Genomic DNA, 25,470 nt, shown 5'->3' with positions numbered 1-25,470 from the left:
GTCCTGCCATCTGCCCGGCACCCTGCTTTAACCCAGGCTGTCCAAGAGCACTCGCTGGGGTTAGCACATGCTTGAGGTTAAGCACGTGTAAAGTTTCACAGCCAACAAATGCCTCTGCGTTGTGTGGGGACACACACGGCAATGGGAGGGAGTTCTGGTCTCGTTGCACTTGGTGTGCTCTGTACTGACGGTAGACTCAAGATCTTATCTTGCAAGCTGGTCTGTGAAAGAACAGTCCACAGCAGCGTGGGCTGCAAATAGTGAAAATGGGTTATTTGTGGAAACTGAATGGTAATTATTAAACTCTGCTGTGACTGTGTCCTGTGATTTCAGTGTGATAGTCACTGAACCCTGTTCTGGGTCATGCTTCCTGTTTCCAGGCTTGCAAGAAGGGCAGATAAAGAAAAGCAGTGAATAAAATATCACTGTTGGATTCAATACAAAATTTTCTCATGACTTCTTTGAATTGAAAAATTATTAGTTTGGTAAAAGATTCATGTGACCCTATAAAACATCTACGTTAGTCATTTTGTTTTCAGTTACAAACATGAAAATACCAATAAATAACCACAACATCAAATAAGTGATTTTTTTTTTTTTTTTTTTTTGGAAACTATACAGTGAAAATAACTGGAATACTTTTGTCATTTTTATGTTTTCCTTCTTTAGAATTCTTCAGCCAATTCCAATTTCTGTTTGTTTCCCTTGTTCTTTTGAAGATAATGGCAGATTTCATATTCCTACAAGAGGAATATAAAAGTAGGGGGAAAGAGGGAAAGATATAAATTTATAAAAAAGTATAAATTCCTTATGATCCTGTCTGTGAGTAGTGAAATCTACGGTTCATTTTTTACTTTAGTGGAAACAGTCCTTGGTTGTTCTGTTAATCAAAGATGGATCAAAGCCACCTACTGTGAAGTGAGACTTGAATATGAGGAAATTGAAGGTATTTCAAAACTTGAGTTTCTGTTGAGGAGGACTTTCTGTTTTCAGGTCAATTGAAAGTTGAAGTAAACTGCCCGTTTACGTGCCTTCCCAAGAGAAAAGAAAGATTGGGTTATTCAGCACTCTGTATTAAATCTTAGTATGCATTCTTTGTAGATAGGACTGTCTGAAAAGGAAATCAGCTGTTAAAATTAATATTTTTACTTACCTCAAAAGTAAAATTAAAAATAAAATACAACTTCTTATGAAACCTCTAAGGCATTGAGTCAAACTTCTGGGAAGAAGTGAAGGAAAACAACTCAAAATGAGTGACAGCTGCAAACGGTTAGTGGATTGCTGCCTCTGCTTGAAAATCAAGTGATTAGTAATAATGCAAGAAGTGCCAAATTCTGGAGACCACAGCTTAGATAGAAAGCTTCCATAAATCTGTAGTCTGACAGCCCTATGCTCTTGTAATTTCATGCATGAAAAAAAATCATTTTGCAAAAGCAGCAAAAAAAAAAAAAAGAAAGCAAGCACAGTGGTGTGTCTAGATTGCTGCTGTTCTTGGTTCTCTAAGAAGTATTAAGAGAGAGAGACTGCTAAGAAACATAAAACCTTGAGGGAGGAAATAAAGTCTAATTTTTAACAGTGTATTTCCAGTTCATGACTTCCACACAGGAGAGAAAAATCAGTCATCAATTCTTTGTTTGAGCTAAAAGCAAAACTGTCCTTGCTGTGCAGAAACAATAAAATAAAATAAAAGCACTGCTTCCTCTTGTTTCTTGAAGGCGGAGTAAGTAAACTGCTGGGATTGTTCCTGAATGCCCTGGGATGCAACAATTATCTTCGCATCTTCGTGTAAGACACATATGCGAATGTTCATCAGCAGACAATAGCAATGAATGTGGCAGAACTGTAACTAATTGCCGTTATTTGTTGCAGAAAGTTTTATTTCCACATTTGCCACAAACGTGCTTTGAACAAGATATCCTACAACCATTTGTTCCCCGTGTTTGAAACCAAGGGAGTGGAAATACTTAATTCTGGGTATAGACGATGAAAACTACAAGTGAGGCATTTATTCTGCAAAGACTGCTGTTCGCAATGCTGATTTTTCTGCCAGCCACACTCCTTGTCGAAGACGCCAGCTGAATGCAACTCCCTTGACACACAGTCTGTTTGAAAACTTGAAAATAATGTGTTTTAGACACAGAGAAATCAAAGAAATAGGATTAACTCTATGATACCTGTTTGTTTGTTTTGTATGAGTCTAGACAAGTATTCTGGGGAAACATCACTTTAGCCTTGTCCAGTTCATACATTCTCCTCAAAGGATCTTCTGCCAGCTGCTGCTACAGGCAGAATATTGGTGCAAAGGGACTTTTGCCCTAACTGGGAATGACCACTCTATTATAATAACATACCACTGTTTTGGTGTGAAAGCTGGTTATTGCCTTTAATGCTTGAAAGTTAACACGGTCGTCTATAGCAGTATTGTTATTTATCTATTTAGTCCAGTGGTGCATTTTTATGTTCAACTGTTTATTTTTTTGGTCTTTTCCCTCATTTTATAAGACAAGAAAAACTCTTCTGTGGTTTCAAGGGACTTTTGGGAGGATGCTTCTGTAGTTTGAGGTGCTTGGCTAGTGTGATAAAAAAAGCAGGAAACCATTTTGGAACTGTCCAGTTTGGTTTCTAGTTTGTTTTGTACAGTACAACTGTGGTTATTTCCACTGAGATTATAATCACAGATAATGCGTAAGATGCAATTAAGTGACTGCCATACTGATTTTCTTTAGTATACTCTGCAGCCGTACAGCCTCAACTGTATTTTCATTAGTTGTTAATGAACTTAGACATAATACAGCAGAACAGATTTGCATGAGAGTCCTCTAAGGATGAAATAATTGCTGCAGTTTCTAGTTCGACAGTGAATACTGTCCTCCTTGTTGATGTCATTAGGCAAGCAGCCTTCTTAGCTTTCATGTCAAAATATTCTAGAAAGAAGATATCTAAAAGAAAAACATTTTGAGTGTGATATGCTACTGAATTAAGAATATCTTAAAACTGATACCATAATTTCTCTCAAGTACTGAATTAAACGTTAAGGCAGAAACATGCTGATAGGGAAATAGTCTGACCTCTAAGTTGGCCAAATTCATGATCAGACACTGGTATGTTATTTTCCAAGGTCACTAGATATTTGTTGAGTTTTGTGGAGGTGTTTTGTTACAGCTGTCCATTTGCATGCTACAGCTACTTCAACTGGCTGAACAGATGTTCATCTTCGGCTTGAAACATTAAAGGATGGTCCCAACTTGATAGTAAATTCCCCATTCAGGCCAAATTTTGAGTTCAACTATTCACAATTTTTTCCTGTAGACCTCCCCCCCCCCCCCTTTTTTTTTCCTTTTTATTTTTGTTTTTTTTTTTTTAATTGTTGTTTTGGTTTAGTTTTGTTTGGTTTTGTTCTGTCTGTTTTTATTTTGTCGTTGTTATTTTGTTTTGCTCTTTTCCTACATAGTTGAAGCATGGTCACTGCTACACATTTTAATGTATTCTGGTGGTGCGCTCTGTTGTGAAATAACAGCTTTTCCAAGAATAGGAAATAAATGCTAGAGTTTGTACTGTTCATTGTTAGGTTTATAAAATGCCTTGAGACCCATTTTGATGGCAGAAGCTTCATAAATGAACTCTTGTTCCTGTGAGCAGTGCAAATAATGGTAGTCTGTGCTGTGAAAAGCCTACTTCTGTTTGCACTTAAAAATTTAGACTAGAAACATCAGCCAGATGTCTCTAGAAGAAAAAAATATAATCCTGAAACACTTCCACTTTGAAAAGCAAATGATTCACAGAAAGTATGAAACCAGGACAAATAACAGAAGAAAGAACGGTATCTGTCCTTTAAGTTTGTTAAGGCTTTTTTTTTTTAGTAATTTATATATATTTTGAATGTCTTTATACAGTATTACCAGATGAAAGAGAATTTCAACGTGCTGCAAAAATGAACAATTTGGAAACCATGGAAAAGCTGTTTAAAAAGAGTGTTAATATAAACGCTGTAGATACTGTGAGTATAAAGTGCCCAAAATGCGGTGCTCAGGGGGTTGCGTAGCGGGCACACAGCAGGCTAGAGTTGGGTGGGTCCCAAGCCTGAAGATGACTAAGCAGTGTTTCATGTGTCTGGTATGGACTGTAGGATTTCATGCAGCATAACTCACAGGTTTTTGCATTTAGCCACTAGGCTGTGCATAAAATTAGGACCTAAGGGCCTCTAAATTGTGGCCCTTGCTCTGTTACTGACTGCCTTCTTGTGTAATTAATTCCTTGGGTTTCCCCATCTTTCAGAAGGGGAGGACTTAACCTCACAGTCACTTTGAGAATGAAACTGTGCTGCTAATATTACAAACTTCAGATGCTGGTGTGAAGTGTTACTGCTCAGTGTGCATGGAACCACAGAAGTGTGCTACCACAGCTTCTGGCTTCACACTGAGATCAGGTTTCAGATTTGCCATAAATAGACAAGAACACATTTCTTAGCTGATACCAGCTCCAAAGTCTGAGGACACACATTTCACAGCAACTAAGTAGAGTGCTGTTCGTCAGAGGTAGTTGGACAACAACACAGAGGTCCCCAGTATTTATGCAGGAGTTGAGGAGAATGGTTTGCTCTCAGTGGCTGTGTATAATTCCCTTGCTTGTGAACATCCTAACATTACTTTACTCGTAGAAGCAAAAACATTGCTTCCTGTGCTTACCTGCATTTCACCCTACTGGGGAATCAAGGAGAAAGTAAAGCTGCATTCCTTGTTTTGTTTGTGAAAAAGAGATGGAGATAAAGATTTATTCTGAGTAGAACTCAAACACTCTTGAACAGTGACCATGTACCAACTAATTGCATACTTCTATGAATACACAGCAGGTGACCACAGAGCCCAGTCACTCAAAATATTCTTGCTTCCTTACCGTTTTCCAGAATTTGGGAAATTAAACTAAATATAGTTCCAGCCCAGGAGTCTGAATCTTTACTCTCTCATCCTTAAATCAGGTCTATAGTATGATATGTGCTTGGATATTTTGCATTGACTGGTGCTCGTAGCAGGGACTTAGCTTATACTGGCAGAACAGCTCTTGCATTTATGTTGATTTTTCCAACCCCTGTATTTCCAAGCCAAATAAGCAAGGCTGCCAAAACTTAGCTAGTTTTGCTGATAAAACTATTTCTGTGCAAGCGTTTTTTTCCTGGCATAAATCCCACCTGTTTATGTTTTTAATTCATATAGCTGTACATTTAGAGTTATAAATGAATCAGTCAGCTGATCTGCATAGAAGCACAACAGAACAAATCCAAACTGACTTTCAAAGTTAAACGCTTATGTCACATATGGAAACTCTCAGTGAGTTATGTTAAATCCAATTATGGTCACTTTAATTATAACTGAAACTCTTTCCACCAAGGTTTAATTCATTTTAACCAATCTCTTTTAGATTCACACCATCAGTTACCTTAATGAAAAATTAATTAAATGTTTCTGGTAAGCCTTGAGCTGTTTCATCTGTTTAAAATTACTCACTGTTCACAAGGTGGAAGCCTTCATTTGCATAGATAATGGCTCAGTCTGGGAAGGTGACTCAATATTGAGAGAGGAACCTCATCATGTGTCGCAGAGATACAGTAAAATGTGAGGAGGATATGAAAAGCAAATATAATTGTGTAAATCTAGTCCTCAACGTTTTCAAATCCAACTATATAATAAAATAGTACACATGGGTGCTTCTGGCACTGCATGCGTCTCCTCTAGGCAGTGTATGATTATTTAATCTCACTTTGACAGTGTGTTTCAGCCAAGGGATTATTTTGGTACATACAACAACTCTGTAACTAAACTGTTCAGGTTCTGCACAAAATCTTTATGATCAATACCTAAATTCTCTCCAAGGGAACAGAAATACAAAGAACAAGTTACAGGGGAAATATGAAAATGTATGCATATATTAACCAGAGAATTTAATTAATAATCAGAGAATTCAGAAATCCTGACATTTGCATTAGGAAAAGAGCTGTTTTGTGTATCTGACAAACAAAACATTGCTTATTTCAGCTGAAGCGCACAGCATTGCATTTTGCTGTTGCAAGAAGCCATACATCTGCGGTGGATTTTCTTCTCCATCACAAAGCTAGACTCGATATGGCAGATCAGGTGAGCTGTTCTACATGTTTGGATTCACACAGTGTAGCAACAACTCAGGGGAAACATAAAGGTAAATATTTCCTTTACGGCCTGCATTTTGCAAAATTAGGTGGTTGCTGTAAATGCTTCTATTTTTCAAGACTGCACACATTTGAATGAAAAAAAAAAACACAACACATCAGTAGTGTAAAAAACAGTGCCCAGATCACTGGCAATATTGAATGCATGTGTAAGAACAAGGGTGGTTGCACAAACACCTGGTCTCTGTGGTAGCTACATATTAATCATTGGCCACTTGTATATGAAAGTCATCACTATAAGTAAAAATTGGATCCAGAGACTGCTTAGAGCTCAGAAAGTGACTGCTTGTGTTCCCTTCCCCCTGTCTGCTGTGAGCAGCATAATGCAAAGCTGTCGGCTACTCTGCAGCCTCTGAGACTTTCAGAGTTGAGCAGTTTATGGCTAATTTGGCTGGGCCAGATGGCGATTTGCAGCACAGGGTTTTATTCAGATGCCATGACCAAACATATACCATGTTATTAATAAACAGGTTATTCAAGCTAGGAGTTTTCCAGTGAACTGCAATTTGTTTCCAGAGAAGGTATTTGTTTAGTTGTTATATAATATGAGTTACGCATATATTTCATCCTAAGTAATGAAAATAGAGTAATCATTTACATACACACACACACACCACTTGCTTCTATCTTCTTATCCACCATATGCTGCGGTATTTATTTATTAAAAAAAAAAAAAAAAAAAGACAAATTCCATGCTGGAGGGACTGGTGGGAGGGAGAAAGTTTCGTCATTGCTATTTGCTGTTGGAATGAAAATCAGATGAGAGAGACCTGTCCGTGCCAGTAGCTGGCAGCTACAGGCCTTGGTGTTCACTTGCAGTGTAGGAAAGCCACCCACTGTTCATTGTTTCATTTGTTTTGGAGCATTGTCCTGCACTGCCTGGGCAGCGCGTGTCCCACGCAGAAGGAAGGCACTGCTCATTTCTTCATGGCAAATTATTTTTCAGATTGGCTCAGGCATTAAGGTGACTCAGAGCATTTTTATTTTTTTTTATATATTTTTTTTAATAGCTGGGTCAGATGCACTGAAGCCTGCTTGGAAACATAAACCTTCCCCCCAATGCTGGGGTTCTGTTAAACACTCAGAATATTATTCTAATTAAGGATTGCCTTTTAATTATTGGCTGTTTTAAATTCCTTGATGTAGTTAATCATCTTTATTCAAACATTACTGGAAACACTCCATTATATTTAGCACACAGAGCTTAATTATTATGACAATAGATGTTGTATTTGATGGTGATTCATGTACTTTTTGACAGTTGGATTGATATTGCAGTTGATAAGAAATGGAATGAACATACTGTGAAGAAGTAAAACTCTTATGAGAATTTGGGAGAAGGAAAGAAACATTTAAGAATAGAGCTAACTGGAAAATCATGGTGACTCATGGAAATAGGGTTGTTACACATTATAACCCAAAATGTAATTCACTGCACCCAGAACTGGCTCCTTCAGGCCATCGCACAGTTTCTGGAGAGACGGAAACATTTTTGGGTAGTTTCACCCCTCCATCCTAGAACAGGATAAATCCTTGTCTGGAAATGACAGGCCTTCGGTCAGGGAGAGGGGGAGCCTAAGCCTCTAGTGTAATTTAAGTGAGATGAACCCCACTCACACTGCCAGCTGATAATGCTGATGCTCTAGTGCCTGTGGAGCAGACCCCACTTGTACACTGAATTAAACAAAAAGATTAAATAAATTTGGCAGGATGTGTTTTGGTGCTAATTTCTGACTTTTTCATTTTATTTAAAGCATGGCCTGACAGTGATTCATCTTGCAGCTTGGACTGGAAATCTGGATGTAATGCGAAAATTAGTTAAAGCAGGCGCTGATCAAAAGGCTAAGAATGAGGTGTGTTGATGACAAGTTTTTATCAACTGTAAACATGTTAGTGTTGGGAAAAAATCAAACACGTTCTTACAGAGTTGCTTGTGGTTTTTCAGGAAGGAATGAATGCACTACACTTTGCAGCCCAGAACAACAGTGTTAAAATAGTTGATTATTTTCTCCAAGATCTTCATCTGACTGACTTGAACAAGCCTGATGGGGTACAATATGTTTTTTTTCTTCTTTCTTTTCCTTTTTTTTCCCCCCTGTTTATTCCTTTCATGTTGTGAGGCATCTGTTGTGGGCAAAACAATCTTGGCTTGGGAGTTCCAAAGAAATTAAATTTATTACGGCTTGCATAAACATTTAATTACTGATTTGGGTATTGAGAAACAAGTGTGACAAACTGCCTGACAGGCACGTAGAGAAAACACCTTTCCTCCCTGCTTGCCTTCCTGAGGTGAGCTCTAGAGGCTGCTCCTCCCTTGCTCCCCTTTGCACTGGCCCATTGGTGAGGTGCTGGGAGGCAGTGGGGGTTGGGGTCTGTCCAAGGCGGTTTTCTTTTTGCTGATCCTGTTTCTCTGCTCTGGTCCATGGTTCCTCCATGAGCATCCCCCCGCCTCTCCTCCCTTGCATCCTCTCACGTCTCAGCCTGTGCATCCTCTCGTGTTTCCTCTGTTATCAACCTGTGCACCCTGCCCATAGATGTGGCTGCCCTTTCTTTAATACCTGGCAGAGGTACCACACATTCCTCTGGTGGGTTCAGTACTAGTGGTTTGGTTTTGTCCATTGCTGACAATGCAGGCTTCTTCCACCAGTGGAGTATAAACCACATGCAGCCTTACCACAGGGCTGCTTCAACACTTCAACAGTGCCAGGGCCTTGTCTTCATCATGTTTTGCTATGCCTGTATTTTTTCTTCCCACTCTGTTGGGATCTCGCTTTGAAGGCTTGCTTAGCTAGGTAGGGTATTGTATCTTTACAGGAGGAAAAAATATTCTTATAGGATCTGTCACCAAAACAGCAACTCTTTCCCATGCTCTTTTTGAGCCTTTATTTGTATTGACTGAATTCTGAGTTCTGTCTGCACGTGACAAGGCTGATATTGAGAAGAGTTTATTTAACAAAACAAACCTCTGTGGTTTAGGACTTCAAGGAGTCTTCTCTATATTGAGGCTGTATCAAAATTATGTTATAGTTTCTTGCATTTTTTTAATTAGATTTTTAATATAGGCCACTATCGGGTAGCCTTTGACAGTTGGTTAGATGGTCTCACCATCCGACTAGCAGTATTATTGTACCAGGATTACTTTCCACTGTTGAGTTGTAAATAGTTGGATAAGTTTTTTTTTGTTGTTGTTGTTGTTTAGTCTTAACTACCTACAAACAATATCAGCAAAAAACAATGTACAGTATTAAATTCAGATCTCCTGGATGAAGTTTCTGAGATGCAGCTGTTGTGGTCTGTGCCTGCAGAATTCAGCTTCAAGTGTGTTAAGCCGTGAAAATAAATTATTAGTGTCTGCTTCTGAGCATCTTCGGACATTTAACAAAATAGTCCTTTTGATGAATAGTTTAATACCATGAATAATTAATAATTAAATATTTTGAGCAATCTTTGTAACTCATTTGTTACCATTTCCAATCAGTTTTCAAATATTTTCTTCAGGACACACAAGATGTATAATTTGTTGGGATTTTTTTGCAATACAAAATTTTGCTTTTTAAAAATTCTTGCTTTTCTTGTATATACATACTTTTCTGCTGATGAACTTAGTCATTATTATATATAAATGTTTATGCAGAATAACATGTGCATATATAGGTAATATATCTGGTAACTGGAAGCTTTCAGTAATTCTGTTTCTTTCCACGATTATTTTCTAGAAAGGTAGAAAGCCATTTCTCCTGGCATCTGAAAAAGGCCATGTTGACATGATAAATGACTTGATTGCTCTAAAGCTGTTCACATCTGAAAAAGACCAGGTAATGCTTTCTTTTCATGCTTAGGAGAGATTACTTTGTTTCTGTGTAGTTCCTGCACAACCCAGCAGTATGAATAAGCTGTGCAGGTGCTGTTGTGCTGGCAGTGATATATGTTGGACCATCAATGACACAAGGATGATGATTTTTCGGTAATTAAGGGAAGACAGTGGAACTTGTGGTCCCATTGCCAGAAGACTTTTCCATACGCATCATTAATAATTCATGTAAAGCAAGACTGGCGTATGCTGCCTGTTGGAAGAAGAGGGAAAGTCTGGAGGTGAAGGTGCCAGCCTCTATACTGGGACATCAGGTTTTCCATTTTCTTCACTCAGCTGTGTCTGTGTGCCACTGATGAGCGGCTAACTTTTCAGAGGTATTTAAGTACTTCAGAAGGCAAATAAATGTGTGAGGATTTTTCAGGAGTGCATAAATGCCTGAATCTAATTGAATTTGCTGTTGACTCTACATTTTAAGATGTCTTACTAACTTTCAAAGTCCACCTTTAAATTTCTTTATTCCTTACGTCACTATTACTGGACTGAGCACATTGGTGTTTCTTTGCCTGAGGCATTGCAAGGACAAATATATAAAAAATGGTGAAAAGGTCAGAAATCGTGTTCATAGAGCCATGTAAACAAGCATTCAGAAAGTCATGCTGTCATTTTGGTCTTCTGGTAATCTATTAAATGCTGCCTTTCAACCCAGATCTCTGCTGTGCTAAGCAGTCTACTAAAAAAGGTAAAAAGACAGCCTTGTCCCAGGCAGCTAGCAGGCTGAATGTGTAGAGCAGCAGTCATGGGAGCTAAATTCTGTGATCCTACAGAGTGAGAAGGTAACAAGACAGGACTGAAACTCCACTGCTGGGTCATTAAAAGCAGCTGTACCCATCCCTTAACAAACATACTTTTTTTTTTTTTTTTTTTTTTTTTTTTTTTGTAAAAGAATTTTGTATTTTTTTCCCCACTAACAATGTGATTGGGAAGCTGTTCTGGAATCTTCTTTCTTGGAAGGTCGGGATACTTCTCGCAATTTCTGTCTTCAGTTTGTTTCTAGCCAGTTTTACACTTGTTCTTATGCTAGCACTGTCTTTTAGCTCAGAAGCTTTTGCAGTTCCTGATAATCATTTAGATTGCCCTTCATGTCTATTTGCTTACTGGTATGCCATATTTTTCTTACTTAGCTAATGAAGAATCATGCTGATGATGTAGAGGATTAAAGATTGCTGCCTTGGTATCAAAGCCATAACAGCATCATATATACTTAGGTTTTGTCTGTTAATCCTTAAGTCAATACTTCTGGGGACTTGGTATAGTCCCCACAGGAAAAGTTTTTTTCTGATTCATTCTTTAAAAGTTAAGATATTATTATTATTATTGTTGTTGTTTGTTTGTTTGTTTGTTTATTTATTTATCTATTGTTAGTAATGCACTGCAGTTTTCAGAGCATTAACAACCATCCAGACCAGCAAGGTCACAGCTATATGCATGAGAAAATGCTCTTTTCAAATAAACCTGGCTCTTGAAACATGCTGTAGGTTTGCCACCACTGCCCTGTATATAAGAGAGAGACAGAAGGACAAATGGCTTTGTTTGTTGTCCTTAACGTTTGTTGTCCTTAACGTTTTGGGTTTATTCTGTGTTCTAAAATGTCGTCTTTGACACCCTAATTTCAAGGAGGGAAACACCGCCTTGCATCTAGCAGCCAAAAACGGACACAGTGAAGTCGTAGAAATTCTGCTCAAACAGTGGGAGGAAATAAATGACCTCAATCAGGTGAGGACACAAATTACTGAAGGAAGTAAAGTTAGAGATTTGAAAAAAAAAAACAAAACAAAACAAAAAAACAATCACAAATTACACTTTAAAGGAATATTTTTTTTTTCCACTGAATGGACTTCATTAGTTCTGCTGCTTTCCTAGCGTGTTCATGTCCTGTTTCATTGTCCCTCCTCCAATAAATTCAGCTCCGCTAGCTTCTTCAATGTCTCTTGCTCTGTCCTCTGTTCCCCATGCAATGACCTCCTCTCCATTTTGCATGCCCTATTTATTTGTAGAAGAAAATGGTCCAGCAGAAGAAAGGAGTAAGGTGTATCCACTCCTCGCTAAGGCTCTCCTCTTCCTTTTTCAGCAAAAAGCTTATGGAAGAAGGGTTCTCTCTTTTCCAGGTTGTCTGTTTGTGTTTATTTGTTGCTGTTGCTTTTTTTTTTTTTTTTTTCCCACCGTCCAAAGTTGAGGCACAGGAATTCTTTTGAAATGTGAAGCCCTCCTTTTTTTTTTCCAATATTTGACTAATTAAATGTTATTTCTGCACATAAAGCTTATGCTGCTTGTGTCCCTGCTGTGCCATGGCTAGTGGTGTCACCTATCTGTCCCGCTGGAGATGTTACTTTCTGTGGATAACCAGGTCACTCTTATCCCACCATGAGCTATATATTACAATAAATTCATTTTTACTGAAATAGTGGTGGTAGAAATTGAAGCAATGAAAGATCAGGAGATATGAACACTTCTGTGAAAGTTGAAGCTCTGGAGCAATTTTCTGTAAACCTTTGTCTGTTTTAGAAACAGGGTTTAGATCCTTGTGCAGATCATTTACACAGATGTAGCTTATTTTAGAGACCTCTTCTGGAGACATGGAGACTTTGGGCTTGTGAGGAGGTTTGAAATAAATATGCAGCAGAATTAATTTTATTAAAAGTGCTCCTTGTAGGTAGAATGTGAGATGGGAATCAGTTAGAAAGCCATGGCACTGCTATTGATTCCCAGAATCTTTGTTTCTGTTCCTGTTGATTGTAATATTCTCTGGAAGGAGAACAACCATGACAGGTGAAATAGTTATCTGTATTTTACATTTTGCTTTATGAATATCAACATAATTTTCACCCATCACTTAACTGTGAGTTGCCATTTCAGTGAAATGTTGACTTGGGAGCATTCAGATTATGCTCTCTTGTGATCATCTCCCCTTTTTTATTGAGTTGGATGAGCCTGATAAAGATAACCTCTGTAGTGTCATAACTTTATAATCTTTATAATTTTTATAATTACATGGCTTAAATTGGAACAGGCTTTTTTTTTTTTTTTTCTCCCTCTTTTTTCATCTAGAATGGAGAAACACCATTTTACTTGTCTGTTGAAGGCGGTCATGAAAAATGTGCTGAGCTGTTACTGGAAGCAGGGAGTGACATCAACGTTTTAACTCACGTATGTACACAAAATCCCTTCAGTACACTGCTGCTGGCACATCCTGGGCTGTGGGAATGGCTTTGTCTTCTCTCTTCTGTGTGTACTCACAGTGTATTTGCTCTGCTTATTTTTATAAAATGGTGTGTGTATATATACATACATACACATGTATTTGTATATAAATTTGGGAATGCAAAGAATGTTAATTGTGGAAGAAATTTAGCATAGATATATTTGACAGAATAATGATGTGGGCCTTTTTTATTTACTGTCAATTGAATAGTAAAACATATGGCTAGGAAATGTAGCCATGTAGGGTAATTGAAAAGCCTCATTTTTGGGAGCTTATACGCCTGAACTGATGACAAATCTCTTCCCCACATCTGGTTCCTGAACTCCAGTCCAGCTCAGATGTGTTAAATGGCCCTGGCATGCCTGTTGCAAGAATTTGCAGCAATGCCTGTGATTCCAGCAGAGTGAGAGCTTGTTTGTTTTAGCAGAATTATTAACAGAACATTTTCTATTGATTTTTTTTTCTTAATGTGTTATGTGACTGTAATGGCTTGTTAAAAGTCAAACTGAACTAACAGACTGGGAGATACATTGGGATTGTTGTAGTCCATGCCCCCAGTAAAGCTGACAATGTTGAATTATCTCTTTGCCAATAAAGATTGAAAAGGACTGTGCAGTACTGATGTTTTCAGCATATTTGTTGCATTGTGCTAACAACGGAAAGGTCCTCCAGTGTTTACAAAAACATGTAGCTGTAACTGGTGGCCTACTTCATACAATCACATCGTTTTACCAAAGGGAGGCCTTTTTTTGCAGGTGCATACAGGAGGATAATAACACCAATATAAATGAAAGGCTATTCTCTATTGATAGCTGTCTTCAGTACCATTTATTTATTACTTTCCCAACAACAGAAAACATTTCTTGCCCATAATATTTCTTTCAGAACAACAGCAGTGCATTGCAAATTGCAATTCAGAATGGACATCTATCTCTGGTTACTTTTCTTATTGATAACAATGTTGATCTGGCCCCTAAACCTGAGGTGAGTGTGTATCAATACAACTTCCCTGCTGTTTCTTCAGTGTGCCCTGTCTTTATAAACTTCCTTGAGAATTCGAATACTGAATAAGGATCCTTTATTATTTTTATTGTATTTTGCCTGTTGTGTAATGTGACTGAGATGATTTATTTTAAAGATCAGACTGTTTTTGCACTGGTTGTTCTTACTGGCTTTCTGTAGCTGAATCAACCTGTAAAACTGTAACTGAGGTTTTGGAAAGGTTTCCAGTTGAGCACTGTGTGCGGGCTTTATTTATTTTTCTGTAGCCCCAAAGAAATGGTTGTGGTTTATAAAGATTAATGAGCTGGTGTCTGGCATTGGTATGGAATTATTTTTTAGCTGTATTTAACAGAAACTGATGAGTCACAGGTACAACAAGCAAAGTGATCTTGCCAATCTGCTGGTTGAATAGTGACTGGTGTTGGACCTGTGCCCCAGTTATTTTCATGAATAATCACTCAAATATAAAAACTTAATTTCTTTCTAGCTATAACTTGTTTTTTATAATTACTACAGCAAGCCAGGTTATTATGAAGGATATCTACAGTAGCAGTATGCTACAGGAGTTTATTCCTGGAAAGTAGATTTTGACAGCTGCATACTCAACACAGAATTATTCTGCCTCCAGCCTGTTCAAACAAGGGCAAACTCATTTTTCTGAGGGAACACAAACATTGCACCAAACTCCACACTCTCAGCTGAGTCCAGCAGCGCAGCACAGCATGGATGTATACAATGCCTTGCTGCAATTGTACGTGGCAGCACACTGCTGTGCACGGTGCTCTCAGCAGCTTCAGCTTCCTCTGCGGTGTTTGCTTACCAGCTGCAGTAGCTGCGGCAGGAGCAGCCCACTATGAGGGATGGTTGTAGTGGGACCTCTGGCACTGCTGCATGCCCTGGGGTGCCTTGTCTGCAGCCCTGCGGCCCTGCAGGAGCACACCCTGCATTTTGTCAGTAAGGGTAGGTTTTAGCAGGAAGCTCTTTCTTGCTTGAATGGGCTTCTAATAAATGCACCTAATCGTCTTGTTGCTTTCCCTCCACAGCAGAAGAATTCTCCGCTCCATTTAGCAGTCATCAATAATCATCTGCCAGTAGTAAAAGCACTCTTGGATGCTAATCATGATATAAACTTCTTAAATCATGTAAGAAAAACTGGGAATTAATAATAACTTCATGGCAAAAGAGATTATGTGGATTTTTATTCCCCCCCCCCCCCCCCCCCCCCCGGGATAAAAATGGAGCTCGAGGTATCAAAAAAAAAAAAAAATAAAAAAGGAAACAAAACCAAAACCCCCAAAACAAAGAAACAGCAACAGCAAAAACAAAAACAGAAAGGAAGAGGCAGTTTCCCCTTTATATTTTTGTGTGTGTGCATATGTATTAGTCACTGGTACATGCTGTGCTAGTAGTATTTGTGCAAGTACAGATAGCAAAATGTTATATACTAGGAAAATATTTGTATTAATTTATTGTTCAAGTGGTATGACTCATGCATAAAACATGACAGCAATGTCTCAAACCTGATTGTAGAGGTAAGCACAGTGCAGACTGTCAGTGGTCTGGCAGATCTGTTTTTTTCCCCTCACAATAACTGGCAGTGTACATTTCCCAAGGTATACAGGGAGAGAGATTTCTGGCAGGCTTTCGGGCTCTCATAACCTGAAGTTATCCAGCTGAAAACTAGTACTGTGCACACAAGCTTGGTCAGCTCAGGAGCTGTTAATTAATGGCAGTTCTAGAAAGGCCTAGCTATGTCATCTGAGATTTGAGAGGTTCCCTCCAGCCTTTCTCATTAAGAAACCATGAAATCCCATGAAGATTAGTGCACTGAAAGAGCAATCAGAGCTCCCTAATGGAAGGTGGAGCATTTCTCTGCTCTTTGGATGTATGCTGCTCTCTCAGTGTGCTGGGTCTGGCCAGGATGGAGTTAAAGGTCTTCATAGCAGCCCACATAATGCATGTTTTGGATTTGTGGCCAAAACAGCATTGATAACCCAGCAGTGTTTCAGCTGTCGCTGAGCAGTGTTTGCACAGCATCAGGGCTTTCTCTGCTCCTCACTCTGCCCTGCAGTGAGGAGGCTGGGATGCCCAGGAGGAGGGAGGGGACACAGCCAGGTGGAGGACCCATGCCAACTGAGGCAATATCTGTGACTCTGCGTGTCCTCCCCTCCCCACAGCATCACCCTCAGGAGGGATGTCGCAGGTCTCTGTGGCGCAATCGGTCAGCGCGTTCGGCTGTTAACCGAAAGGCTGGTGGTTCGAGCCCACCCAGGGACGTGGGGGCCCATTTTCCTGCAGGTGGGGACATGAGTCCATGATGTTTGGCCTCTTGGCTGATCCACAGCATCATGGCCCCCACCGTGGAGGGAGAGGAGTCCTCCATATTTGCATGTCTGCCCACTCTCATGGATTGTGGGACACTTCTGGACTGCAGGAGGTTGTTGTCCATGTCGCTGTAGACAACCACCAACCATGAATCCCCTCAGATTCTGGACGCCTTCCTCTCTGCTAATCCACTGGCTGATGACAATGTATTTACTGTGGCTGCCAATTTACACACTCCCTCACATGTTTCCATGCTTGGTCCCTCGTCAACTTGTTTTCAGTTTTTGTTCTTTGTGTGTTGTTTACTACTCTCTTTTGCTTTGCCTGGGGGAGCCACGACAAAGGCACTAGCCTTGAGCTTCTTGTGGTATTTGGGCCCTTCACAGCTGCTGTCCCCATGCTCTGAGAACCATCTCATGGAGAAAATTAACAATTACGTCTTTTCTCCTTTTCTCTTCTGAGAGATGTTTTGTGGAGAGAGAAAAGAATGGCACCTACCTTTCCTATCCTCCAGGAAAATAAGTCTTTCCACCCCCGTTTTAAGGCCTCTTGGTTCCTTGATTATCCTTGCATAATCAGACTGTTTGCACCAGTGTGTGTGTTGTGATTCTGATTGTCGTTCGTAAGGTTACACAATTCATTGGGAATGCCACCTGGAACATGTCCCAAGGCGGTAGATCAGTGGGTGGCAGGCTGCTTGGAGGAGCTGTGCAGGTGCCCCAAGCCATTCTTGTCATCCATAGCCTGGGTTTCACACCTGAATGGGCACATAATCCCACTGACCCCATGCATGGTTTGAAAGAGGGGAGCCCTGCCTACCCTGGGGAAACATGGGGATTTCTGACGCTGTGCTGAGGCCTGGCACGTTCCTGTTGGGCTGCTGCCGAAAGGCCTCGGGAGAGTCAGATTGTCCCACCAGGGCCGCTGAGGCCCATGCGAGGCATAGCCCGCCTCCCCCCTGATAGACAGGGATGTTCCCTGCCATACTGGCCAGAAATAGTCTCCAAGGAATCTGTAATTTGTCCCAACTCATGGTGCATTTAACTGCTGAAGATTAATTTAGGAGTTTCACGTGTATTCCCCAAAGAGCTCCTGTGAGACTTTATGTGGAATCCTTGTGGCTGGCTCTCTTGGTGTGTAAGGTCACGGTGCATGGCTATACAACACTGAAGTTAAGGTGGGATTTAATACTTATCTAAAGGTGAAATGACATCTCCAACCATCTTTCTCCTAGCTCCTTGTGTAGCCCCAGCCTCCTCACTGGCAGGGCAGCATGAGGAGCTGAGAAGGTCTTGGCTTAGCATAAGCACCACTCAGCAACAACTGAAACATCAACGTGTTAGCAGCATTATTTTCATCCTAAACAGGACTGTACCAGCTACTAGGAACAGAGTTAACTCTATCATCCCAGCTGAAAGCATGGCAGTCACAAAACCTTCAATTAAAAAAGGTTGCTGTATCACGTGAAATGTGCTAAGGGACATGTCCACCTACACAAGGTTTCCGTAAATGAGAACACACCACATTTGCTGCTGCGTTTCTCCCATAGACATCTGGAATACTTTCCTGTAAGTGCAAATAGTAGAAGAAAAGAACAAGAGGCAAACACTTCTTAGTGAATAGGAAATGCATTCTTATTACCAGACTGATAAACTCCCCAGGGCACTTGCTGCTAGTTTCTTACTGACATTCTGTTGAAGGGTAAATAAATGGGTTTTATTTGGGTAAATGAAGCTGCATAAAGACCACACAACCCTAATTTCAGGCCAAAAGATTAGACTTGAAACTGAATGTTCCTTGACCTGTACTTTATGTTAATGGTTTGGTCTTTTGTAAAGTTTGTTTTGTTTTGTTTCCTTTTATTTTACTGTGGTTTAAGGTTCACTGGACACTCCATATCATCATATTGTGGCAGGGCTGGCTAAGAAACCCTGTCACGGACTGTGGCACAATGTGCTGTTGAAAATCAAGGTTGTCCAGTTGTTTCTGCATGAATTTCAGCAGGGAAAGATTACTTGAGAGGCTAGCATAGCAATTGGCACTTGCATGAATCACTCTATCCAAAGCACCTTGTTTTAAGAAGGTAGAGGAAGAATTCACATTATAATCTGTTAGAGGTGCATAACAGCAGCTTTGTCCTGACCCAGCTGGAGCTCTTGTCTGTTTTTCCTGCAGAGCTCCCAGATGCTGTCTTGTTTGCCTGAAACAAAGCCGGTAGTTAGATCATTGGAAAGTTAAATGCTTTCGTTCTGTTCAGTATTTTCTAGCCAGGGCCATCTCTTGTTGTGGATCTTCTGTAGATTCAGATTGTATGCATTTTTTTTTTCCCCTATGGGGACTTTGGTTTATTGTATTTATTTGCTGTTATTAATTTCAGAGGCAGGAGACTCCTCTGCATCTGGCAGCTGATCTTGGCAATGTGGAGCTGGTGGAAATGTTGCTGAAGGCAGGCTGTGACCTCAAGACCACGGATAAGGTAGATGACACTCCTTACATATGCAAAGATTATGTAGCTTTATATTTCGCTTTATAATCTTCTTCCCAGAGATACAGGAAACACATGTTTCCAGTCATCCTTCGTAAAATGAGTGCAGCCAAAAGTTAGCTGTTACAAAGGAAGTCTGCTTTTAATGCTGCCTTACCTGTGGCTTGCAGAGGTCTGTATAGTATTGGCCAAGAGCTCTTTTTGAGCTCAGATGTGATGAAACACACCATGAGCAAAATCCAGCCATTTAATCATTTAAAAAAATGATTTCCATGTTCAAAGCTGTCCTAATAAGAGTAAAGCTTTATGAAACTAATGTTACCTCTGTTTTTGGTAACCTGACATGAACCTTGGGGCCCCACCTTTGCAATGAATTGGTACGCAGACACCAGAGATGTCCCCATCCTTGTGTACAGAACATCAGACAGGAAAAAGGGGAGCCTGTGTGGACTACATGGTGTTCCCCCGGCCTCCATACCCTGACAGCCAGAGTCCTCAGCCCACAGAGCACACACACCTCTGCAAGCTGCAAGTGGGAGTGCTCTCTTGGAAGCTCTTCCTGCCCACCTGCTGCAGGTGTGGTTGTGGTTGGAAGTGACTGAAAGCCAGGAGGTGCTCCTTGTGTGCCCAACTGCTGTGCTACACATGCACACAGGATGGCAGTGGCACAGGAGCCTGGAGGCACCCCTGCCTCCAGCCCCACCTCCCAGGGAACACAGGGCAGTTTTGCAGGGTTGGAGTGCTTGCAGTCCCTGGTCTCTGTACTTGCTAGGTATGCCTATGCTGGAAGGATTTTTATGAAACACAAATTCATGACTTCCAGTGTGATGTTTTCCTAAAAATGGGTTCCTAAATGATTTCCTAAAAATTAAAACTACCTTGAGCAGAGCCATAAGCTAGAACTCAAAAGGTATCCATCAGGCAATTTTATTATAGCTGGAGGGTTAAAAGAACTTATTTATGTATATATTTTTAATATACTTTATTTTATTACCAAGCCTTTCAGTAAAGGGGTTAGCTTCTTTTAGGCCTAACTTTCTGGAATGCCTAACACTTGATTTGTGGAGCATACCCTGAATACTCATACCTGGGGTATCTCCACTCAGTGCAAGCCCACTGAAAATGGATGATTACAGAGAGAACCCTGAGAAGCCGCTGAAATGCCTCCACACCAAAGTGCTGGTCACTGAGATAGGCTCAAATGGACTGAACAGTCATCTGGGCTGGAATTTAAACAACGGCTTTTTATTCCTTTGGTTGTCTGCACTGTCCATGAGACGTTGCCTTCAGCTGTTATGAGAAAGTCATTCCCACATTCCCTTTTCCTTCCATGACCCAGAATCTCCTACTGCCCAAGACAAGATGTGGGTTTGCTCTTAAAGTAGATTTCCAATGCAGACGATGCAGCTCATGCAAAGCATAGGAGAGCCTTGATTGCAGCCACGCTGAAATTTTAGTAGACATGCTTTGTTGAAGAAGAAAAAAAAAAGAGATGGGGTTCTGTAAGCGAAGCTCATGTCTTTCTTCTGTGTGTCCTCAAATATGTGAGATCATGTCCTGATTCACTCTCTCTGCTTGCAGAATGGAAAAACTGCACTAGCCATGGCATCAAGGAGCAATTATGCCCTAATTGTAGATATGATCATTAAAGCAGAAAGGTATTATGCCACAGAACAGGTAAGAGACATCCCTTTTTTTTTTGTGCTGAGGAGAACTGTGAGGGAAAAGCTGATTCTGATCTTAGAGTGTCTTTTGCCTGGTTTGCTTTTGGCAGTCTACAAGACAGGCTTTGATAAATCAAGGACTGGGAACAGGAAAGCCTTTATCCTGTTCAGGTTTTATCTCTGTCCAGCAGTAAAGCTGTAGGCAGATTTTTTTTCATTTTTCTGCACCGAGCTCCACAGGCATTGCAAAGGGGTGGAGAGAGATTCTGACCCAAATTCAAACTGTGCCACCGGCATCAGGCCGGTGTCCTTCGGCACAGCAAAATCCGTGGCTGAAAAATGGAGGAGAGCAGGTGTCTGATTTTACTTTGCTGTGAAAAGCTCAGTGCTGCGGTGGGAGCTCCCTCTTCTGTCTGGCCTGCGTTAATTACTAACCTCAAGAAAGAAGGCAAGGAAAGAGCCAGGCAAGGCTCTGAAGTGATGACACGGCTTAGAATAACCTCAGATTGTCTCAATTTGTAAAATTCTTTCCCAAATTGGCATGATTATTTAAACGCAGGCTGCTTGGTGATGGCCCTCCCTAAGGGGCTGAGAGTCAGCTGAAGCCAGTAACTATTTTGGCTTGCACTGACTATCCCCTGTTGGCGGTGAATCTGCCTGTGCTCTATAGCAGGTAACTGTCCGAAGGAGATGAGCAGACTTTAGCTCCTTTACAATCAAAGGAACATTTGGAGGTGGGCTTCTGGTGAGGACCCCTTTGGAGACCTGCCCTGAAAGTCAGACTTATCCCAAATGGGTTTTGAACATTCAGGAGAATTCACGGTGTATTAATTGCTACCATCCAGAATATGCAGAAAGTTAATTTATTCCATTAATTACAGTCATAGCAATGAGCTACAAAACACCTGCTATACCTCTACACTTGATGAAGGGGAGGTATTTCAAAGGAAGATGAAAGTTAATTTTAGGGCATGTTAATGCTCCATAAATAGTTTAGTCTTGCATTGGGTTGCTGTGTTCTTATTTGGACCCACAGGTTTATGTGCATTTACTGAGAACTGATTAAATTTGTTGTGTTTTGAGATAGCTTGGGGATTTTAAATTGTATTATGTCAAATATTGTTTGTAGGCAGTAAGAGATGTCTATTGTCACATCCACTGTGGAAGAACTGGAAGAAGGAAGATGCTGACACTATTTATTTATGTAAAGCAAGTGGTTCTGTGAGCACCAGAGCCGGCAGGGCCAGCAGAAGGAATTCAGTCTTGGGGTGTAGCTCTGAGTTTCACTGCTCTTTCGCTCTCATTGCTAAGCTGCCTCACAAGTCTGTAACTTGATTCTTGTTCCTGCTTCCTGCTTGCCAGTGTTTGCTTTACCAGGCCAGGCAGGAGCCTCTCAGGGGTGGTATAAGCGTTCCTGATCCTGCCTGAGCACAGGACTTAGCTGGCCTTTTAACACCCCTTCCAGCCCTATAGCATCCAAACTGGCAATGCTTAGTCGCAGGGAATTGTGCTGTTAAATCACAGATCTAGATCAATTATTATGATGAAAACCGTATCTGTGAACTCCATGTGTTGCGCGTATTTGACTTGTCAGTCCAGAGTTGTCAGTTACAGTATGGTTTAAGTGGCTTAAAGGGGAATTTAGAAGTGAGGTCACTTGTTGCCAGAGAAGATATGAAAAGCCTGATAGCAGCAAGCACATAATGCTCCTAACCTTTTGGCACTGTTTGCTGAACTGCCTGAGGAGAAGTGAAGTTGTTAAAGCAGCTGGTTTGCCTGCAGAAGCTCAACAGACACAGGGAAACAGAAACCTACGTGCTTGGTCCCCTTACCTGAAGCTAAGGGCAGGGCTCAGATGTTATGGCTAGGGAATATGAAGTTGCTCTGCTGCTGTTGCCATGTACCAAACCACACTGTTTTACACCATTATTGTGGCAACTGTCTTTTGATTATATTGAGCAGGCTTATCAGCTGTGACAACACTCTAGTTACAAAAGGAAATGTCATGTTGCTGTGAGGAAGTGCACGTGACTCAAATGTGTGTGAAAGGCTGTCTTGTTCTCCCTTGTTTGTCCTTATTTTTTTTTCCTTTTTCTTTTTTCCTATTTATGGCTACAACCCAACCCTTCCCAGAATGTTTTTAACCAGATTTGAAAGCTGCTCTTACAATCCCACACTGCCGCTGCCTAGACACACAATTAACAGCAAAGAGAATCTGCGCTGCTGCAAAGGGAGGAGAAAAAAGCAGTTTTATTTTTGTTTGTTTTGTTGCTGTGTGTGTGCTTGTTGTGTTGGTGGTTTGTTTTTAAACCTCATGAAAGATAGATGGTACTGGAGAGAGCCTGAAGCTCTCACGTGGTCTGTCATAAACCTCATGCTGCACGTGTCAGGAAGCATGAGATAGTGACTGCATCAAGAAAAATGGATTCAAGCATACATGATAATAATTAGCTACTGAACTGAGTGTTGCTTTTTTTTTGTTGTTTTTGTTTTCTTTTTCTCGCAAGGCTCTCAAAAGGTTAGGAAAAAACCCTAATAACCCTATTTGCTTTGCCATCCCGAAAAAGATAAGGTTTTTCACTTTGAAGACTGACCTGAAGCAGGCCTAGCATACACTGTATCAAAGTAGTTTGATATTACCTACACTAGGAACCAGGCTTTTCCCTGGGCATCACTCAGCTGGGGTGAAATCGCTGCTGGGCATGGCTCTTGCAGGGATGTCCGGAAAAAATAAAACAACAACAACAAAAAAAATCACCAATCTCATCAATTCTGTTGTGGGCAATCAGTGAATACCTAGCAACATCATTTTTAGGCTGGAGGGTAAAATGCTTGCTGTTTAGTTGGAATTTTGGTTGTGGTAGCTATCTAGTTTTGCTTGTGCAGGCAATAAAACTAGATCCAGATTCAATGAGTGCCTGCATGCTGGTGCTCAGACACCTTGCAGGCTGGGGCTCTGTGTGCTATACCCAGGGTCTTGCACAGCTGCCGCCAGGTGACTGCTTGCACCCACTGCAGCTGAGCTGGGCTGACAGGGCAAAGGCAGGAGCAGCCTGAACAGGTGCCGTGCTGGTGGTACACAGCATGAGGAACGAGGAACAGCTGTGGCTGAACTCCAGCCATGTTCAAAACGTGGCCTGTAAAGCAGACAGCTGAAGGGCTCAACTTCTACCTGCAGTTAATTGCCATCACATATCAAGTGCCAGAGGCAGCTTTATTTTGCTCTTAATGATACATATCAATAAACACAGGAGGTCCTTGTTTCTGTCATTTCCAGTCCTAAAACTATAAAGCCATGCTTCCAAAGAGCTTGACTTCTATCCAAATATGGTTCCTTTACCTGCACCGAGCTTATCTCCTGCCAGTAGTCACGTATTGCTGTACACACACAGGGCTCACTGCATGCTGAGTGAAAAATGTTCCCACCTTTACCACAATGTTTGTCACTTGCTTTCTTTTTTAGGCACATGTAGGTCATGATGATGATTGGTTGGACTTTGGTTTGTCCTTCAAACAAGATCACAGTATACAGACCAAGCAAATTCGTTCCTCCCTTTGGAACCTGGCATACAATCAGTTAAAGCCCCAAGAATGGAAAAAACTGGCCCTCTTCTGGAAGTTCACAGATGAACACATTAGAGCTATTGAAGAACAATGGACAGGTAACGATAAATAATTGGATGGATAGGTGTAAGTTAAAGAAACCATGTTAAGGCACAGGGCTGCTCTTTCATCTCTGTGGGTATGACAGATACATGCTGGCCGTGCTGTTTTTATTTGGTGTATGAAAGCGAGCAGTGGATGGATACAACACTCACCCCTGGCTCTGGGGAGGCAGCGCTGTAGGAGCACAGCCCAATCCTGCTCTCCCTTTTGGCCTGAAGAAATCCTTCTCTTTGTAAAGCAAACGCAGGAGCAGAGCAACATGGACGGGTCCTGCAGGACACATGCCACGCCAGTGAGGACCTGGAGTGCTGCATGAGCCAGGAGGGCCTTGTTTGCACTCCAGCTTCCTAACTGTCCTGAAACTGTGATTTTGTTTTCAGATATCTCAGTGCCAGGAAATTAATACTTCTACAGCACACTTGCACTCATTTACTATTACTCCAGGGTGTATTTCCACATATTACACAAAACTGAAAGTTAAAAATAACTTTACAATGTAGTAGTATTGGATTCATCTTTTCAAGCCTTAGGATAAAATTTGTTTTTATTTATTTTAACCTTTATTTCTCAGTATTCATTTTGCTGCTGGGTGAGAAAGGAAGTGAGAGCAAATGCATTGGTTTTAAAAACCTCTTGTAACTCTAAAAGTGCAAAAGCACAAAATAACACTGTTTTCAGCATAGGACAGACAAATGCTTTTGTATTGCATAGGGAAAAAAAGTTATAAAGAACATGGACACAGAATGCTGCTCATCTGGTTACACGGTATTTTGCTGGCTCATCAGAATCCTGTCAAACATATATACGAAGATTTGGTGGCAGCAGGATTTCGACATTTAGCTGGTAAGTTGTGTGGTGTAGAGAGAATATTACCCTGTCCTCTGCGAGACTACCACAATGTGCTGACATCCCTGCCTGTGCTGGGCAAGATGTGACCATGGCAGGGATGAAGGATGCTGTCTTCCTCTCTGGGAACCTGCCCTTCGAATGGGCTGAGTTTGGACAAGGAAGGGAGTTTAAGTGAGACAAGATTTCTGAAGGAAGCAGAAAATACGC

General features: G+C 40.9%; 1 protein-coding gene and 1 non-coding gene across 5 annotated transcripts in view; both read left to right on the top strand.

The window, feature by feature from the left end:
* ANKDD1B (ankyrin repeat and death domain containing 1B) overlaps positions 1 to 25,470 on the top strand; it is a 28,599-nt gene that overhangs the window by 811 nt on the left and 2,318 nt on the right. For 2 of the 4 annotated variants that reach the window (XM_068667519.1, XM_068667517.1), the window contains exons 2-14: positions 3,894 to 3,997; positions 6,030 to 6,128; positions 7,954 to 8,052; positions 8,145 to 8,249; positions 9,916 to 10,014; positions 11,688 to 11,786; positions 13,119 to 13,217; positions 14,158 to 14,256; positions 15,318 to 15,416; positions 18,977 to 19,075; positions 20,666 to 20,761; positions 24,212 to 24,410; positions 25,126 to 25,257. In XM_068667519.1, the coding sequence (XP_068523620.1) occupies positions 3,894 to 3,997; positions 6,030 to 6,128; positions 7,954 to 8,052; positions 8,145 to 8,249; positions 9,916 to 10,014; positions 11,688 to 11,786; positions 13,119 to 13,217; positions 14,158 to 14,256; positions 15,318 to 15,416; positions 18,977 to 19,075; positions 20,666 to 20,761; positions 24,212 to 24,410; positions 25,126 to 25,257 (1,428 nt within the window). The remainder of the gene's footprint in view (positions 1 to 3,893; positions 3,998 to 6,029; positions 6,129 to 7,953; positions 8,053 to 8,144; positions 8,250 to 9,915; positions 10,015 to 11,687; positions 11,787 to 13,118; positions 13,218 to 14,157; positions 14,257 to 15,317; positions 15,417 to 18,976; positions 19,076 to 20,665; positions 20,762 to 24,211; positions 24,411 to 25,125; positions 25,258 to 25,470) is intronic. The other 2 variants (XM_068667518.1, XM_068667520.1) reach the window with 2 other exon arrangements.
* TRNAN-GUU (transfer RNA asparagine (anticodon GUU)) lies at positions 16,478 to 16,551 on the top strand. Its single transcript has one exon. It is a non-coding gene; the product is annotated as a tRNA-Asn (tRNA).

The sequence above is a fragment of the Anas acuta genome, chromosome Z, assembly GCF_963932015.1.
Source record: "Anas acuta chromosome Z, bAnaAcu1.1, whole genome shotgun sequence".
NCBI lineage: Eukaryota > Metazoa > Chordata > Aves > Anseriformes > Anatidae > Anas > Anas acuta.
Note: the sequence above shows the minus strand (reverse complement) of the source record. Positions and strands in the feature narration are given on the sequence as shown.